This window comes from Pristiophorus japonicus, chromosome 15 (genome assembly GCF_044704955.1).
Source record: "Pristiophorus japonicus isolate sPriJap1 chromosome 15, sPriJap1.hap1, whole genome shotgun sequence".
Lineage (NCBI taxonomy): Eukaryota > Metazoa > Chordata > Chondrichthyes > Pristiophoridae > Pristiophorus > Pristiophorus japonicus.
In genome coordinates, this window is record NC_091991.1 from 108,435,967 (window position 1) to 108,455,415 (window position 19,449).

General features: G+C 47.1%; 1 protein-coding gene across 3 annotated transcripts in view; it reads right to left on the reverse strand.

Moving 5' to 3' along the window:
- Positions 1-16,953, reverse strand: part of LOC139225825 (high affinity immunoglobulin gamma Fc receptor I-like) — a 56,485-nt gene extending 39,532 nt beyond the window's left edge. The window contains exons 1-3 of one of the 3 annotated variants that reach the window (XM_070856673.1): positions 16,560-16,953; positions 8,416-8,559; positions 3,238-3,267 (exon numbers count right to left, since the gene is read on the reverse strand). In XM_070856673.1, the coding sequence (XP_070712774.1) occupies positions 3,238-3,267; positions 8,416-8,446 (61 nt within the window). In that variant the 5' untranslated portion in view covers positions 8,447-8,559; positions 16,560-16,953. Of the gene's footprint in view, positions 1-3,237; positions 3,268-8,415; positions 8,816-12,507; positions 12,582-16,559 lie in introns of those variants that run through there. The other 2 variants (XM_070856674.1, XM_070856672.1) reach the window with 2 other exon arrangements.
- Between the last annotated feature and the right edge of the window lie 2,496 nt (positions 16,954-19,449).

Consider the following 19,449-nt stretch of genomic DNA (forward strand, 5'->3'; position numbering starts at 1 on the left):
ATAGTGTCTGCTGTATATGGTCCATGTCTCAGAGCCATACAGGAGGGCGGGTATCACTACTGCCCTGTAGACCATGAGCTTGGTACCAGATTTGAGGTCCTGGTCTTCGAACACTCTTTTCCTCAGGCGGCCGAAGGGTGCGCTGCTGCACTGGAGGCGGTGTTGAAGCTTGCCGTTGATTTCAGCTCTTAATGACAGTAGGCTCCCGGGGGATGCTGTACTTGCTGAGCCATTGAATATCACAGCAGAGTAACATTCACATCCGCCATCCAAACTCTTGTTTCTCCTAACTAACTGGTTTGTGTCGAAGGGAATCCACACCGGCACATGCCTGTGTTCAGCCCATCGCAACTCGCAACCTCATCATACTAAACTTGGCAACAAGCCACGGAAGGAGATAGTAAGACCATAAGAAATAGGAGCAGGAGTCGGCCATTCGGCCTCTCGAGCCTGCTCCGCCATTTAATACGATCATGGCTGATCTGATCATGGACTCAGTTCCACTTCCCTGCCCACTCCCCATAATCTTTTACTCCCTTATTGTTCAAAAATCTGTCTATCTCCACCTTAAATATATTCAATGACCCAGCCTCCACAGCTCTCTGGGGCAGAGAATTTCACAGATTCACGACCCTCTCAGAGAAGAAATTCCTCCTCTTCTCCATTTTAAATGGGCGGCCCCTTATTCTGAAACTATGCCCCCTAGTTCTAGATTCCCCCACGAGGGGAAACATCCTCTCTGCATCTACCCTTGAAAAGCTTGTACTTTTCAATAAGATCACCTCTCATTCTTCTAAATTCCAATGAGTGTCGGCCCAACCTGCTCAATCTTTCCTCACAATCAGCAAGTCATTTTCAAATTCCATCTTCTTGTCTTAACTTTGATGCCAGCACAATGAAATGAATTGAAATGCGATGTATTGAATGTGACTCGTGCGGTATTGAGCATAAGATCATCATCATCATAGGCAGTCCCTCGAAATCCAGGAAGACTTGCTTCCACTCTAAAAGTGAGTTCTCAGGTGACTGAACAGTCCAATACGGGAATTACAGTCTCTGTCACAGGTGGAACAGACAGTGGTTGAGGGAAAGGGTGGGTGGGACAGGTTTGTCGCACGCTCCTTCCGCTGCCTGCGCTTGATTTCTGCATGCTCTCGGCGACGAGACTCGAGGTGCTCAGCGCCCTCCCAGATGCACTTCATCCACTTAGAGCGGTCTTTGGCCAGGGACTCCCAGGTGTCAGTGGGGATGTTGCACTTTATCAGGGAGGCTTTGAGTGTGTCCTTGAAATGTTTCCTCTGCCCACCTGGGGCTCGCTTCCTGTGTAGGAGTTACGAGCAGAGCGCTTGCTTTGGGAGTCTTGTATCTGGCATGCGGACAATGTGGTCCGCCCAGCGGAGCTGATCGAGTGTGGTCAGTGCTTCGATGCTGGGGATGTTGGCCTGGTCGAGGACACCAACGTTGGTGCATCTGCCCTCTCAGGGGATTTGCAGGATCTTCCGGAGATTTCTCCAGAGATTTGAGGTGTCTACTCTACATGGTCCATGTCTCTGAGTCATACAGGAGGGCGGGTATCACTACAGCCCTGTAGACCATGAGCTTGGTGGCAGATTTGAGCCACATAAGAAATAGGAGCTGGAGTAGGCCATTCGGGCCTTCGAGCCTGTTCTGCCATTCAACACAATGACTGAGACCTCCATCTGGTCATATACCAAAACCCAGAAAAGCCCCAGATGAATTCAAATAACCGGTAGTTATTAATCTGTTAGACATCAGAGTTTCCATCCGAGAAAGTCCATTATTTGCCTTGCCCAGGCAAAAGCAGGTAGTCCCTGTTGTCGTTTGATTCATCCTCCAGATGTGGACATCGTGGGCAACCTTTCGAGTTGAACTTAGCTCGTAGCAAGCATAGTGCGTAACCTAACTCATTTAACAAGCGTTTGGTCACCTGTCGGAATATGTCACACAAAAGGTTACTACGCAAGATAAAAGCTCACGGGGTTTTGGTAATATCAGAGGCCAATGGAACGTTGGCCTTTATTGCAAAGGGGATGGAGTATAAAAGTAGGGAAGTCTTGCTACAGTTATACAGGGTATTGGTGAGGCCACACCTGGAATACTGCGTGCAGTTTTGGTTTCCATATTTACGAAAGGATATACTTGCTCTGGAGGCAGTTCAGAGAAGGTTCAGTAGGTTGATTCCGGGGATAAAGGGGTTGACTTATGAGGATAGGTTGAGTAGGTTGGACCTCTACTCATTGGAATTCAAAAGAATGAGAGGTGATCTTATCAAAAAGTGTAAGATTATGAGGGGGCTTGACAAGGTGGATGCAGAGAAGATGTTTCCGCTGATAGAGCAGACTAGAACTAGGGGGCATAGTCTCAGAACAAGGGGCCGCCCATTTAAAACTGAGATGAGGAGGAATTTCTTCTCTCAGAGGGTTGTAAATCTGTGGAATTCTCTGACCCAGAGAGCTGTGGAGGTTGGGTCATTGAATATATTTAAGGTGGAGATAGACAGATTTTTGAGCGATAAGGGAGTAAAGGGTTATGGGGAGCGAGCAGGGAAGTGGAGCTGAGTCTGTGATCAGATCAGCCATGATCTTATTGAATGGCGGAGCAGGCTCGAGGGGCCGTCTGGCCAACTCCTGCTCCTATTTCTTATCTCCAAGTTCTTCTGTCGAGCACTCATTGACAAATGCCCAGTGACCCTCCTGCTAATTCACGCAGCGATTGAGGAATGTTTAGCAAGAATTACGAAATGATCGAAGTTGATAATAACAGCAATTTTAAGTGATAGGCGAGCACATATTTTGTTAAAATAGAAAATAACTGAGGAATGGTAGTAAATCATTGCTTTCACGCGCTTGAAATCTGGGACACGCAGGATTGGCCACAGTGGAGATCTTTCTCCTTGTGTAAATTCCCAAGCTCTTTAAAAACATTTGACCAAAACAGGGGTGCCTTAACGTCAAAAACGAGTGTTGGTATCGAAATTAAAACAATCCTTTTTGGTTAGAACCGTTTATATCCGCATCAAGCAGCATTAATAGCTTATTGATCTAAAATTCACAGATGAGAAGATGGAATTGGCACTTGAATTGAGGCCACGCCTGTCCCTTATTTTAAGACATAATCCATTTACTGACAGATGTCTTGCTGGTAACACACAGTTGAATAACCGATTGTTAAAGAAGTCACAGCATACGTAGATCAGGAAGTTTCAACTCCACCTACCTGGTGCTGCCTCTTGAAACATCACTCCCACTGGAGAATAAAAACAGAAATATGTAAGATTCCTGTGATTTATAAGAACATAAGAAATAGGAGCAGGAGTAGTCCATAAGGCTCCTTGAGCCTGCTCCGCCATTCAATAAGATCATGGCTGATCCGGTCATGGACGGTCCGATCATGGACTCAGGTCCACTTCCCTGCCCGCTCCCCATAACCCCTTAATCCCTTATTGGTTAAGAAACTGTCTATTTCTGTCTTAATTTTATTCAATGTCCCAACTTCCACAGCTCTCTAAGGCAGCAAATTCCACAGATTTACAACCCTCTGAGAGAAGAAATTTCTCCTCATCTCAGTCTTAAATGGGCAGCCCCTTATTCTAAGATCGTGCCCTCAAGTTCTAGTCTCCCCCATCAGTGGAAACATCCTCTCTACATCCACCCTGTCAAGCCCCCTCATAATCTTATACATTTCGATAAGATCACCTCTCATTCTTCTGAACTTCAATGAGTAGAGGCTCAACATTCTCAACCTTTCCTCATAATTCAACTCCCTCATCTCCCGAATCAACCTAGTGAACCTTATATGGAAACCAAAACTGCACGCAGTATTCCAGGTGTGGCATCACCAATACCCTGTACAACTGTAGCAAGACTTCCCTGCATTTATACTCCATCCCCTTTGCAATAAAGGCCAAGATTCCATTTGCCTTCCTGATCACTTGCTATACCTGTATACTATCCTTTTGTGTTTCATGCACAAGTACCCCCAGGGCCCGCTGTACTGCAGCACTTTGCAATTTTTCTCCATTTAAATAATAACTTATTCTTTGATTTTTTTCTGCCAAAGTGCATAACCTCACACTTTCCAACATTATACTCCATCTGCCAAATTTTTGTCCACTCACTTAGCCTGTCTATGTCCTTTTGCAGGTTTTTTGTGTCCTCCTCACACATTGCTTTTCCTCCCATCTTTATATCGTCAGCAAAGTTGGCTACATTACACTCGGTCCCTTCATCCAAGTCTTCAATATCGACATCACCGCCCTAAGCGAGACCTGACAGGCAAGTGAAGGCCAGCTCAAGGAACAAGGTGGAGGTTACACCTTCTTCTGGAAAGGGAAACCAGAGGAAGAACGTGCCTCCATGGAGTCAGCTTCGCCATCAAAAACGAGCTGGTCGACCGCCTCAGAGACTCCCCCAGCGGGGCTAACGAACGCCTCATGACTCTTTGACTCACCCTCTCCCGGAACCAGTGCACCACAGTCATCAGTGCGTACGCCCCGACACTCGATGCAACAGATGAGACCAAAGAGGGTTTTACGCCAACCTCGAAAAATTCCTGTCCTGCGCCCCCGCGGGCAACAAACTGATCCTCCTCGGTGACTTCAACACCAGGGTTGGCGAGGACACAGCCCTCAGGGAAGGTGTGATTGGCAGAGAGGGGGTAGGGAAAGCCAATTCCAGTGGTACCCTACTCCTGACAAAATGTCTAGAGCATGAACTTGTCATCACCAACACCTTGTTCTGCCAGAGGAACAAATACTAGGCCAGAGGGACAAATACAAGGCATCGTGGCATCACCCTTGCTCCAAACGCCGGCACCTGCTCGACTATGTCATTGTCTGAGCCAGGGATTGCAAGGATGTGCGCATCACCCGCGCCATGACAGGAGCCGATGACTGCTGGACAGACCATCGCCTAATCCGATGCGTCATCGACATCAACATTGCCCCAAAGTGGAGGGAGCAGCAGAAGCAGTGCTGCAAAAAAGTCAATGCCGGGGCACTGAAGGACCCAGCTAAGAGAGCCCTATACAGCCAGCGCCTCACATATAGCCTGGCGTGCCTTGATGACCCCGAGATGCAGAATGCCCACAGCACTTGGTCTGCCCTCCAGACCTCCATAACCAATGCCTGCAAAGAGACACTCAGTTACTCAACCAGGAAACACCAGGACTGGTTTGATGAGAATGATCAGGAGATCCAAGAACTAATAGATCGCAAGCGCAGGGCTTTTCTGAGCTTTAAACAACAACCCAACTTGGGAGCAGCAAAGCAGCATTACAGACGGCTTAAGGCTGAGGCCCAACAAAAAACCCGGGACCTAAAAAACAGGTGGTGGATGGAGAAAGCACAGGAGAAACAGCAGCTGGCCGACAACAATGATGTGCGAGGATTCTTCATCGCAGTCAAGGCCACCTACGGGCCAAACACCCAAGGCCCCACCCCACTGCTGGCCAAGAACGGGGAAACACTCATCAAGGACACCGAGGCAGTCAGGGCCCGCTGGAAGGAGCACTTTGAAGTGCTCCTCAATCGAGACTCTGCCTTTGACTCACGTGTTCTGTGTCATTGCCCCAACCGTCTTCTCAATCTTTCTCGCCGCCATGCTCCATCTCACAGTCAACCAGCTCCCCGCTGGAGTGGAACTAAACTACAGAACCAGTGGGAACCTGTTCAACCTTCGCCATCTCCAGGCCAGGTCCGAGACCACCCCAACCTCTGTCGTCGAGCTACAGTACGCGGACGACGCCTGCGTCTGCGCACATACAGAGGCTGAACTCCAGAACATAGTCGACATATTTACTGAGGTGTACGAAAGCATGGGCCTTACGCTAAACATCCAAAAGACAAAGGTCCTCCACCAGCCTGTCGTCACCACACAGCACTGCCCCCCAGTCATCAAGATCCACGGCGCGGCCCTGGACAACGTGGACCACTTCCCATACCTCGGGAGCCTCCTATCAAGAGCAGGCATCGACGACGAGATCCAACACCGTCTCCAGTGCACCAGTGCAGCCTTCGGCCGCCTGAGGAAAAGAGTGTTTGAAGACCAGGCCCTCAAAACTGTCACCAAGCTCATGGTCTACAGGGCTGTAGGAATACCCACTCTCCTGTATGGCTCAGAGACATGGACCATGTCACCTCAAGTTGCTGGAGAAATATCACCAATGATGTCTCCGCAAGATCCTACAAATCCCCTGGGAGGACAGACGCACCAACATCAGTGTCCTCGACCAGGCTAACATCCCCAGCATTGAAGCACTGACCACACTCGATGAACTCTGCTGGGCAGGCCACATAGTCCACATGCCAGACACGAGACTCCCAAAGCAAGTGCTCTACTCGGAGCTCCATCATGGCAAACAAGCCAAAGGTGGGCAGAGGAAACATTACAAGGACACCCTCAAAGCCTCCCTGATAAAATGCAACATCCCCACTGATACCTGGGAGTCCTTGGCCAAAGACCACCCTAAGTGGAGGAAGTGCATCCAGGAGGGCGCTGAGCACCTCGAGTCTCAACACCAAGAGCATGCAGAAATCAAGCGCAGACAGCGGAAAGAGCGTGTGGCAAACCTGTCCCACCCACCCCTTCCCTCAACGTCTATCTGTCCCACCTGTGACAGAGTCTGTGGCTGTCATATTGGACTGTTCAGTCACCAAAGAACTCACTTCAGGAGTGGAAGCAAGTCTTCCTCGATTCCGAGGGACTGCCTATGATGATGATGATGATGATGACACTCAGTCCCTTCATCCAAGTCGTTAATATATAATCTTACGCTGACAAGGAGAACAAGCGGTGAATTAAACTAGACTTGTTAATTGACCTTGTTTGAATCCACACACTAAAGGATGATACTTTGACCAAAAGTGCTGTTTAAATTATCCCTAATCCCGAATGGTAATGATTCCAATCAAGACTGGCTTTACGTTCCTCACGCATAGAACGTGGTGAGAGTTGGGTCAATCCAATAAACAGGATTCATTACAGATACAATGAAGAATGGGTGGGCAGATGACGGATACAGTTTAACGCAGAAAAGTGTGAAGTGATCATTTTGGTAGGAAGAATGAGGAGAGGCAATATAAACTATAGGGTACAATCCTAAAGGGGGTGCATGAACAGAGAGACCTGGGGAGTATATGGGCACAGATCATTGAAGGTGGCAGAGCAGGTTGAGAAAGTGGTTAAAATAGCTTACAGCATCCTGGGCTTCATAAATAAAGGTACAGAGTACAAAAGCCAGGGAGTTATGATGAACCTGTATAAAACCCTGGTTTGGCCCAAACTGGAGTATTGTGTCCAATTCTGGGCCCCGCACTTTAGGAAGGATGTGAAGGCCTTAGAGAGGATGGAGAGAGAGATTGACCAGAATGGTTCATGGAATGAGGGACTTCAGTTACGTAGACAGACTGGAGAAGCTGGGGTTGTTCTCCTTGGAGCAAAAAAGGTTGAGAGGAGATTTGATCGCAGTGTTCAACACCGTGAGGGGGTCCAGAAAGAATGAAAAATGGATAGCATAAGTAAATAGGAATTAAGTAAAATGATGGGGCAGCTAAGTCCTGGAATTTTAAGGCTGCAATTCCTGTTGCAAGAGGGAACTCCAGGATTTGTTACATCTCTGGATAACCATGTGTTCCGGGAGTACCTTCAGCTGCTCAAACTCACACATCGGGTATCTGCACTTCAACACGGGGTTGCAGTTACTGCAGGCTGAACCGCAGGCTGAGAATTTTGTAGAGCACACATTTCCCCGAACCTAAACAGAGTTCAGGACCATCGTCATCATAGGCAGTCCCTCGAAATCGAGGAAGACTTGCTTCCACTCTAAAAGTGAGTTCTTAGGTGACTGAACAGTCCAATAGGGAATTATAGTCTCTGTCACAGGCGGGACAGACAGTGGTTGAGGGAAAGGATGGGTGGGACTGGTTTGCCGCACGCTCCTTCCGCTGCCTGCACTTGATTTCTGCATGCTCTCGGCGATGAGACTCGTGGTGTTCAGCGCCCTCCCAGATGCTCTTCCTCCACTTAGGGCGGTCTTTGGCCAGGGACTCCCAGGTGTGAGTGGGGATGTTGCACTTTATCAGGGAGGTTTTGAGGGTGTCCTTGTAACGTTTCCTCTGCCCACCTGGGGCTCGCTTGCTGTGTAGGAGTTCTGAGTAGAGCCCTTGCTTTGGGAGTCTCGTGTCGGGCATGCGGACAATGTGGCCCGCCCAGCGGAGCTGGTCAAGTGTGGTCAGTGCTTCAATGCTGGGGACGTTGGCCTGATTGAGAACACCGACGTTGGTGCACCTGTCCTCCCAGGGGATTTGCAGGATCTTGCGGAGGCAGCGCTGGTGGTATTTCTCCAGCAATTACTTATAGCGTGCTAGTAAACGACACAATAGATTGAGATACTTACAGAGCAGCGCAATAGACCACGGAAGACACATCTCTGCAACAGAAATTCCTCCAACCAATCAGAACCACGTTGGCACTTTGGAGAGCAGTTTGACCTCCTATTCTCGGTTTCGATTCAGTTCTGAGACACCAAAGAGCAGCGAATCTGAAAGAGATATGGAGACGTCACCAGAGCGGGTCAGAGGCTGGGTATTCTGCGACGAGTGTCTCACCTCCTGACTCCCCAAAGCCTTTCCACCATCTACAAGGCAAAAGTCAGGAGTGTGATGGAACACTCTCCACTTGCCTGGATGAGTTGCAGCTCCAACAACACTCGAGAAGCTCAACACCACTAGGACAAAGCAGCCCGCTTGATCAGCACGCTACCCACCACCTTCAACACTCACTCCCTCCACCACCGGCGCACCGTGGCTGCAGTGTGTATCGTCTACAAGATGCACTGCAGCAACTCGCCAAGGCTTCTTCAATAGCACCTCCTAAACCAGCGAGGGTGGATAAGGGGGAACCAGTGGATGTGATGTATTTGGATTTCCAAAAGGCATTCGATAAGGTGCCACATAAAAGATTACTGTACAAGATAAGAGCTTACAGGGTTGGGGGTAATATATTTGCATGGATAGAGGATTGACTAATTAACAGAAAACAGAGAGTCGGGATAAATGGGTCATTTTACAGTTGGCAAACAGTAACGAGTGGGGTGCCGCAGGGATCGGTGCTGGGGGCTCAACTATTTACAATCTATATTAATGACTTGGATGAAGGGACCGAGTGTAATGTTAATAAGTTTGCTGATGATACAAAGATGGGTGGGAAAGCAAATTGTGAGGAGGACACAAAAAATCTGCAGAGGGATATAGACAGGCTAAGTGAGTGGGCAAAAATTTGGCAGATGGAATATAATATGGGAAAATGTGAGGTTATCCACTTTGGCAGAAATAATAGAAAAGCAAATTATAATTTAAATGGAGAAAAATTGCAAAGTGCTGCAGTACAGCGGGACCTGGAGGTCCTTGTACATGAAGCACAAAAAGTTAGGATGCAGATACAGCAAGTGATCAGGAAGGCAAATGGAATGTTGGCCTTTTTGCAAGGGGGATAGAGTATAAAAGCAGAGAAGTCCTGCTACAACTGTACAGAGTATTGGTGAGACCACACCTGGAGTACTGCGTACAGTTTTGGTCTCCGTATTTAAGGAAGGATATACTTGCATTGGAGGCTGTTCAGAGAAGGTTCACTAGGTTGATTCCGGAGATGAGGGGGTTGACTTATGAAGATAGGTTGAGTAGGTTGGGCCTGTACACACTGGAATTCAGAAGAATGAGAGGTGATCTTATCAAAACATATAGGATAATGAGGGGGCTTGACAAGGTAGATGCAGAGAGGATATTTCCACTCATAGGGGAAACTAAAACTAGGGAACATAGTCTCACAATAAGGGGCCGCCCATTTAAAACTGAGATGAGAAGAAATTTCTTCTCTCAGAGGGTTGTAAATCTATGGAATTCTCTGCCCCAGAGAGCTATGGAGGCTGGGTCATTGAATTTAAGGCGGAGATAGACAAATTTTTGAGCGATAAGGGAGTGAAGGGTTATGGGGAGTGGGCATGGAAATGGAGCTGAGCCCATGATCAGATCAGCCATGATCTTATTGAATGGCGGAGCAGGCTCGAGGTGCCAAATGGCCGACTCCTGCTCCTATTTCTTATGTTCTTATGACCTCTACCACCTAGACAGACAAGGGCTGCAGGCGCATGGGAACACCATCACCTCCACATTCCCCTTCGAGTCACACACACCATCCTGACTTTGAAATGTATTGGCGCTCCTTCAACATCACTGGGTCAAAATTCCGGAAATCCTTTCCAAACAGCACCGTGGGAGCACCTTCACATTGGTGAACAAGACTGTTCGCAAACTTGGTGTCATATTTGACCCTGAAATGAGCTGCTGGCCACATATCCACGGCATAACTAACATCGCATTTTTCTACCTCTGTGACATCGCCCGTCTCCGCCCCTGCCTCAGCTCATCCGCTGCTGAAACCCTCATCCGTGCCTTCGTTATCTCTAAACTTGACTATTCCAACGCACTCCTGGCTGGCCTCCCACGTAAACTAGAGGTGATCCAAAACTCGGCTGCCCCTTGTCCTAACTCGCACCAAGTCCCGCTCACCCATCACCCTGTGCTCGCTGACCTACATTGGCTCCCGGTTAAGCAACACCTCAATTTCAAAATTCTCTTCCTTGTTTACAAATCACTACATGGCCCCTCGCCCCCTCCCTATCTCTGTAACCTCCTCCAGCCCCTACAATTCTCATCCTCCTGTTCAAATCCCTCCATGGCCCCTCGCCCTCCCTATCTCTGTAATCTCCTCCAGATCCTACAATTCTAATCCTCCTGTTCAAATCCTTCCATGGCCCCTCGCCCCCTCCCTATCTCTGTAACCTCCTCCAGCCCCTATAATTCTCATCCTTCTGTTCAAATCCCTCCATGGCCTCTCGCCCCTCCCTATCTCTGTAATCTCCTCCAGCCCCTACAATTCTCATCCTCCTGTTCAAATCCCTCCATGGCCCCTCGCCCCTCCCTATCTCTAAACGTTTTCAGTCCCACAACCCCCCGAGATGTCTGCGCTCCTCTAATTCTGCCCGCATGAACAGCCCTCATTATAACTGCTCAACCATCGGTGGCCGTGCCTTCAGCTGCCTGGTCCCCAAGCTCTGGAACTCCCTCCATAAACCTCTCTGCCTCTCTACCTCTCTTCCTCCTTTCAGACGCTCCTTAAAACCTACCTGTTTAAACAAGCTGTTGGTCACCTGCCTTAATTTCTTACGTGGCTCGGTGTCAAATTTATCTGTTTGTCTGTAACACCCCTGTGAAGCGCCCTGGAATGTTTACTATGTTAAAGGCACTATATAAATACAAGTTATTATTATTATTATTATTATTACTCACCACACAGACTGCAGCGTTTCAAGAAGGCGGCTCACCACCACCTTCTCAAGAGGCGATTAGGGTGTGGCCGATAAACGCTGGTCCTTGTCAGCGACACCCACATCCCAGGAACAATTTATTTTTAAAACCCACTGCAGATCAGCGACAAGTAACTGAGTCAGGACCATTGGACAGAGGGTACGTGGCACGGAGAACAACATCACAACACAGAGCGGCTTAGCACAGCGTAGAATCTCAGAGGGAAGTTGCAATCCCCGAGGATATAAGACGACCCACCAATCATCGTGTTGCCGTGTCAGTAAGCCTAAAAGACAAGACAAGACGGCTCTTTCACCGTCTCCCGAAATTGAGCACATTGGCCAATACATCAGATATACGGCACAGAAACAGACCATTCGGCCCAACCAGTCCATGCCGGTGTTTATACTCCACTCGAGCCTCCTCCTGTCTTTCCTCATCTAAATCTATCAGCATAACCCTCTATTCCCTTCTCCCTCATATGCTTGTCCAGACTCCCCTTAAATGCATCGATACTATTCGCCTCAACCACTCTCTGTGGTAGCGAGTTCCACATTCTCACTACTCTCTGGGTAAAGAAGTTTCTCCTGAATTCCCCATTGGATTTGGTGATTATCTTATATTGATGGCCTCTAGTTATGCTCTTCCCCACAAGTGGAAACATTCTCTCTGTATTCACTCGATCAAAACCTTTCATCATTTTAAAGACCCCATTAGATCATCCTTCAGCCTTCTCTTTTCAAGAGAAAGGAGACCGAGCCTGTTCATCCTTTCCTGATATGTATACCCTCGCATTTCTGGTATCATCCTTGTAAATCTCCTCTGCACCTTCTCCAGTGCCTCTATATCCTTTTTATAATATGGTGACCAGAACTGTGCACAGTGATCCAAGTCTGGTCTAACCAAGGTACATGGTGACCAGAACTGTGCACAGTGCTCCAAGTCTGGTCTAACCAAGGTATATGATGATCAGAACTGTACATAGTGCTCCAAGTCTGGTCTAACCAAGGTATACGGAGACCAGAACTGTACGCAATACTCTAAGTGTGGTCTAGCCCAGCTTCGATACAGTTTTAGCATAACGTCACTACTTTTCAATTCGATCCCGATACATTCTCGCTTACCTACAGTTGCATAAGCTTGCTGCTGTAACTCTGGAGAGCGACTGTTCTCTGTACAGATGCACTATGAGTGTTCGGTTAGAGGCTGAGTGGGGGCTGCCCTGAGGAAGCCGCTGGGCTGAGCAGATTTTGACTGTGAAAAACAAAGTTTCGGTTCCCGTTGCCAACCGACATTCAGAAAACAGACTTGTACAGTGTTGACATAAAACCTGAAATTACATCTAGATTGGAGTGGAAAATCAGAGAGTTCAAGGCCGAGTGAAGACCTCGCCTCTTCAGGAAGTCCCAATCCCCAGGTGGAAACTTTGCTCCATTCTGACGGAGCAAACCTCTAAACCACGCGTTTCTCAAAACAACAAGCTTCCTTTCACTCAGTTCCATAAAACGATTCGAGTCGTCCCCTTTGCCCAGAGAGATTGATCTTCTGCCTTGTGCAGCACAATCAGTATACATAGTATTACATAAAGATTACACGCCATTCGGCCCACCTGGTCTAGGCCGGTGTTTATCATCCACACGAGCCTCCTCTCACCCTTCTTTGTCTCACCCTGTCAGCTGCAGAACATAAGAAATAGGAGCAGGAGTCAGCCATTTGGCCCCTCGAGCCGGCTCCGCCATTTAATACGACCCCAACTCCACCATCCCGCACTGTCCCCATGTCCCTTAATTCATTTACTCCCCAAAATCAATCGCCCTGTATTGAATACACTCACCCACTGAGCCTCCACGGCCCTCTGGGGCAGAGAATTCTAAACATCCACGACACGTTGAGTGAATAATTTTCTCCTCATCTCAGTCCTAAATGGCCGACCCTTATTCTAAGACTGTGTGACCCCCTGGTTCGAGACTCCCCAGCCCGGGGGAAACATCTTCTCAGCATCAACCCTTAATAATTTTATATGTTTCAATGAGATCACCTCTCATTCTTCCAAACTCTAGGGAATATAAGAACATAAGAAATAGGACCAGGAGTCGGCCATTTGGCCCCTCGAGCTTGCTCCGCCATTTAATAAGATCATGGCTGATCTGATCTTTGGTTCAGCTCCACTTCCCTGCCCGCTCCCCATCACCCTTTGCTCCCTTATCGCTCAAAAATCTGTCGATCTCCGCCTTAAATATATTCAATGACCCAGCCTCCACAGCTCTCTGGGGCAGAGAATTCCACAGACTTACAACCTTCTGAGAGAAGAAATTCCTCCTCATATCAGTTTTAAATGGGCAGCCCCTTATTCTGAGACTATGTCCCCTAGTTTTAGTTCCCCCTATGAGTGGAAACATCCTCTTTGCATCCACCTTGTCAAGCCCCCTCATTATCATATAAGTTTCGATAAGATCACCTCTCATTCTTCTGAATTCCAATGTGTATACGCCCAACCTACTCAACCTATCCTCATAAGTCAACACCCTCGTCGCCGGAATCAACCTCGTGAACCTTTTCTGCATAGCCTCCAATGCAAATATATCCTTCCTTAAATACGGAGACCAAAACCGCACGCAGTACTCCAGGTGTGGCCTCACCAATACCCTGTACAGTTGTAGCAGGACTTCTCTGCTTTTATACTCTATCCCCCTTGCAATAATGGCCAACATTCCATTTGCATGCCTGATTAATTGCTGTACCTGCACACTAACTTTTTGTTAGCCCTAGTCTACTCAACCTCTCCTCATAGGACAATCCCCCCATCCCAGGAATCAGTCTGGTGAACCTTCGTTGCACTCTCTCTATGTCGAATATATCCTTCCTTAGGTAAGGAGACCAAAACTGTACACAATACTCCAGGTGTGGTCTCACCAGGGCCCTATATAATTGCAGTAAGATGTCTTTACTCTTATACTCAAATCCTCTTGTAATAAAGGCCGACATACCATTTGCTTTCTTAATTGCTTGCTGTACCTGCATGTTAACTTTCAATGATTGGTGTACAAGGGCACCCAGGTCCCTCTGAACACCAACATTTCCCAATCTCTCACCATTTAAAACATATTTTTCGTTTTTATGTTTTTTCTTATCATACCCTTGTATGTTTTTCAAAATCGAAATTCCCCTTAATTGATTTAAGCTATTCACCTCAAATAATCCATATTGTTTTACATCCTAACCACGCTCTGATTAGAGAAGTTCCTCCTCAATTCCTCAACTCATATATTAGTGCTCATCTTATATTTATGGCCCCCCAGTTTTGGTCTCCTCTCAAGAACCATACAACCATGGAAATTTACAGCAGGGAAGGAGGCCATTTCAGCCCATCGTGTCCGCACCGGCCGACCAAGAGCCATCCAGCCTATTCCCACTTTCCAGCTCTCAGTCCATAGCCCTGTAGGTTACGGCACTTCAAGGTGCACACCCAAATGTGGTGAGAGTTTCTGTCTCTAGCACCCTTTCAGGCAGTGAGTTCCAGACCCCAATCAAGGCATTTCCCCTCAAATCCCCTCTAAACCTCCCCCCAATTACTTTAAATATGCCCTCTGGTTGTTAACTTCTCTGCCAAGGGAAACAGTTCCATCCTATCCACTCTATCCAGGCCCCTCATAATTTTATACACCTCAACCACGCCTCCCCTCAGCCTCCTCTGTTCCAAAGAAAACAAACCCAGCCTATCCAATCTTTCCTCATCGCTAAAATTCTCCAGTCCGGGCAACATCTCCTCTACATCTTTTCCAGTGCAATCACATCTTTCCTATAATGCAGTGACCAGAACTGCACACACTACTCCAGCTGCAGCCTAACAGTTCAAGCATAACCTCCCCGCTCTTGTATTCTATGCCTCGACTATTAAAGGCAAGTATTCCATATGCCTTCTTAACCACCTTATCTATCTGGCCTGCTACCTTCAGGGATCTGTGGACCTGCACTCCAAGGTCCCTCTGTTCCTCTACACTTTTCAGTATCCTACCATTTAATGTGTATTCCCTTACCTTGTTAGCCCTCCCCAAATGCATTACCTCACACTTCTCCGGATTGAACACATGTGCAAACATCTTCTCTACCTCTACCCTATTGACCTCTACAACATTTTGAAGACATCTATCAGGTCACATCTCAGCCTTCCCTTTACCCCAGACTGTTCTTTACTGATGGTTATAACCTCTCACTTCTGGTACCATTATTGTAAATCTATTTTGCTCGGTGCGTCTGTCCTCCCAGGAGATTTGTAGGATCTTGCGGAGACATCGTTGGTGGTATTTCTCTAGCGATTTGAGGTGTCTGCTGTATATGGTCCATGTCTCTGAGCCATACAGGAGGGCAGGTATTACTACAGCCCTGTAGACCATGAGCTTGGTGGTAGACAACCATAGCGATGTAGAGAGATACTGATAGAGTTGCAGATACAGATAGAAATACAGATGGAACTGGATAGATATAGAGATAGAAATACAGATATAGGAGATAGAGCCATAATTTGAGGTTTAGATAGAGGTAAAGAAAGCGATAGATGGGAATAAATAGAGATGAAGATAGAGATAGATTCTGAGCTAGAAACAGCAATGGTATTTAGTTATGGAAGGTGATGATAGAGATGGAGATCGAGATAGAGGGAGTAATGTGGTTATGGGGTAGAGGTAGAGTTAGGGAGAGACTAAAGTGGGAAAATTGATAGAAAAGAAGATGGGAATGTAGACGGATGTAGAGAGTTAGAGAGAGAAATACTGAGACAGATAGCGATGGATAGATAAAGCGATAGAGAGGGACATAGATAGGGATCGAGATAGACGAGATAGTAGACAGAGAAATAGAAATATAGTTGCAGAGGTAGGTATATAGATGGAAATAGATAGCGATAAGTATATAGATGGGCATAGATATAGTGACGGAGATAGAGATAGAGACAGGGATAGAGACAGCAATTGAGATAATGGAAGACATTTAGATAAGGAAGGAGCTCGAGGTGGAGTTACAGGTAGAGACACACAACCAGATTGTGACCATCTGTTGGGATATGCCCAGCATTGTCTGGGGGATCTGCTGACCTATGTCAACACTCCTCCTGGACAAATGTACCGTGTTCCCGCTGAGATCTGCCGATCATGGAGCTATCCTGCTGCATCGAACCAACCTTCGCGGGGTGGACGCCGGCATGGAGACACTTGGGGTGCCCTGCGGCAAAGTGCTTGGGCCCGCTACCTCCGCGGTGGAGGAGGACATGGCCGCAGGAGAACTAAATGTCATCGGTGTGTTGGATCTTGAGGTTGTTATTGCAGGCTTCTCCAACTCCTCACTGTCCTCAGTGGAGAGGACAACCTGCAGCTCCACGGGCGATATTCGGGGCTCCTCACCACCAGAAGGACGATTCACCGCCAACGCCGTCGATGGATCTACACCTTACCTCGGTGCTGTTGCCTGTGACTGTGCTCTTGGCTGAGCTACAAAACATAAATGTGGTAATTAGAGGAGAAGGGGGTGCTAGGGTCACAGGGTAATTCAAACGCTACACACAGCTTATGCACGAGAACAGCACTACCGCTATTAAAATAATCACTGACATCACATTTAATGAACATAACCAAATTCTGCATTACAATGATTTTCATGAGGCCATCATTAATTACATAACACTTTCATCACGAGAAGAAGCTTGCAGGGGACATTAAGGCGGATTGCAAAAGTTTCTATAGGTATGTAAAGAGAAAAAGGTTAGTAAAGACAAACGTAGGTCCCCTGCAGTCAGAATCAGGGGAAGTCATAATGGGGAACAAAGAAATGGCAGACCAATTGAACAAGTACTTTGGTTCGGTATTCACTAAGGAGGACACCAACAACCTTCCGGATATAAAAGGGGTCAGAGGGTCTAGTAAGGAGGAGTAACTGAGGGAAATCTTTATTAGTCGGGAAATTGTGTTGGGGAAATTGATGGGATTGAAGGCCGATAAATCCCCAGGGCCTGATGGACTGCATCCCAGAGTACTTAAGATGGTGGCCTTGGAAATAGCGGATGCATTGACAGTCATTTTCCAACATTCCATTGACTCTGGATCAGTTCCTATCGAGTGGAGGGTAGCCAATGTAAACCCACTTTTTAAAAAAGGAGGGAGAGAGAAAACAGGGAATTATAGACCGGTCAGCCTGACCTCAGTAGTTGGTAAAATGATGGAATCAATTATTAAGGATGTCATAGCAGTGCATTTGGAAAATGATGACATGATAGGTCCAAGTCAGCATGGATTTGTGAAAGGGAAATCATGCTTGACAAACCTTCTGGAATTTTTTGAGGATGTTTCCAGTAAAGTGGACAAGGGAGAACCAGTTGATGTGGTATATTTGGACTTTCAGAAGGCTTTCGACAAGGTCCCACACAAGAGATTAATGTGCAAAGTTAAAGCACATGGGATTGGGGGTAGTGTGCTGACGTGGATTGAGAACTGGTTGTCAGACAGGAAGCAAAGTGTAGGAGTAAATGGGGACTTTTCAGAATGGCAGGCAGTGACTAGTGGGGTACCGCAAGGTTCTGTGCTGGTGCCCCAGCTGTTTACATTGTACATTAATGATTTAGACGAGGGGATTAAATGTAGTATCTCCAAATTTGCGGATGACACTAAGTTGGGTGGCAGTGTGAGCTGCGAGGAGGATGCTATTAGGCTGCAAGTGACTTGGATAGGTTAGGTGAGTGGGCAAATGCATGGCAGATGAAGTATAATGTGGATAAATGTGAGGTTATCCACTTTGGTGGTAAAAACAGAGAGACAGACTATTATCTGAATGGTGACAGATTAGGAAAAGGGGAGGTGCAACGAGACCTGGGTGTCATGGTACATCAGTCATTGAAGGTTGGCATGCAGGTACAGCAGGCGGTTAAGAAAGCAAATGGCATGTTGGCCTTCATAGCGAGGGGATTTCAGTACAGGGGCAGGGAGGTGTTGCTACAGTTGTACAGGGCCTTGGTGAGGCCACACCTGGAGTATTGTGTACAGTTTTGGTCTCCTAACTTGAGGAAGGACATTCTTGCTATTGAGGGAGTGCAGTCACCGGACTGATTCCCGGGATGGTGGGACTGACCTATTAAGAAAGACTGGATCAACTGGGCTTGTATTCACTGGAGTTCAGAAGAATGAGAGGGGACCTCATAGAAACGTTTAAAATTCTGACGGGTTTAGACAGGTTAGATGCAGGAAGAATGTTCCCAATGTTGGGGAAGTCCAGAACCAGTGGTCACAATCTAAGGATAAGGGGTAAGCCATTTAGGACCAAGATGAGGAGAACCTTCTTCACCCAGAGAGTGGTGAACCTGTGGAATTCTCTACCACAGAAAGTAGTTGAGGCCAATTCACTAAATATATTCAAAAGGGAGTTAGATGAAGTCCTTACTACTCGGGGGATCAAGGGGTATGGCGAGAAAGCAGGAATGGGGTACTGAAGTTGCATGTTCAGCCATGAACTCATTGAATGGTGGTGCAGGCTAGAAGGGCTGAATGGCCTACTCCTGCATCTATTTTCTATGTTTCTATCAATCATCTATCATATATTGTACAGATTTGAGTGGGTGTGGCATCTATTGACTTTACATCACGCTATGGTGTACACTTTATTCACGTGGCATAACATCAGGTTTTGCTGTTGCACGCGTGGCCGACTGGGTGTGGATCCCCACTAGTTCCAGCGCCCGCTCCTCAATGTCCGTCAGCTCACACATCACAGGTGGGCCACCACCCGTGCACCGCTGCTCGGACCTATTCTTCGAAAGCTTCTTCTGCAAAAAGTAACACCAGCACGACATGGCATAAGATCATTGCATAAGATCATTGCTAGGTACTGTCACAGATACTGATACAACACATAACTGGCAGATGTTATAATTATTATTATCATCATTATTAACCTAAACACGTACACCGTAAACGTAGGATTTGAGCAAAACATTACCGTTCTAACTGCAATACATCGGATCTGAATTTATTTACTCATTGCACTTACAATTCCAATTATATAAATATATAATAAATGTAAATAAA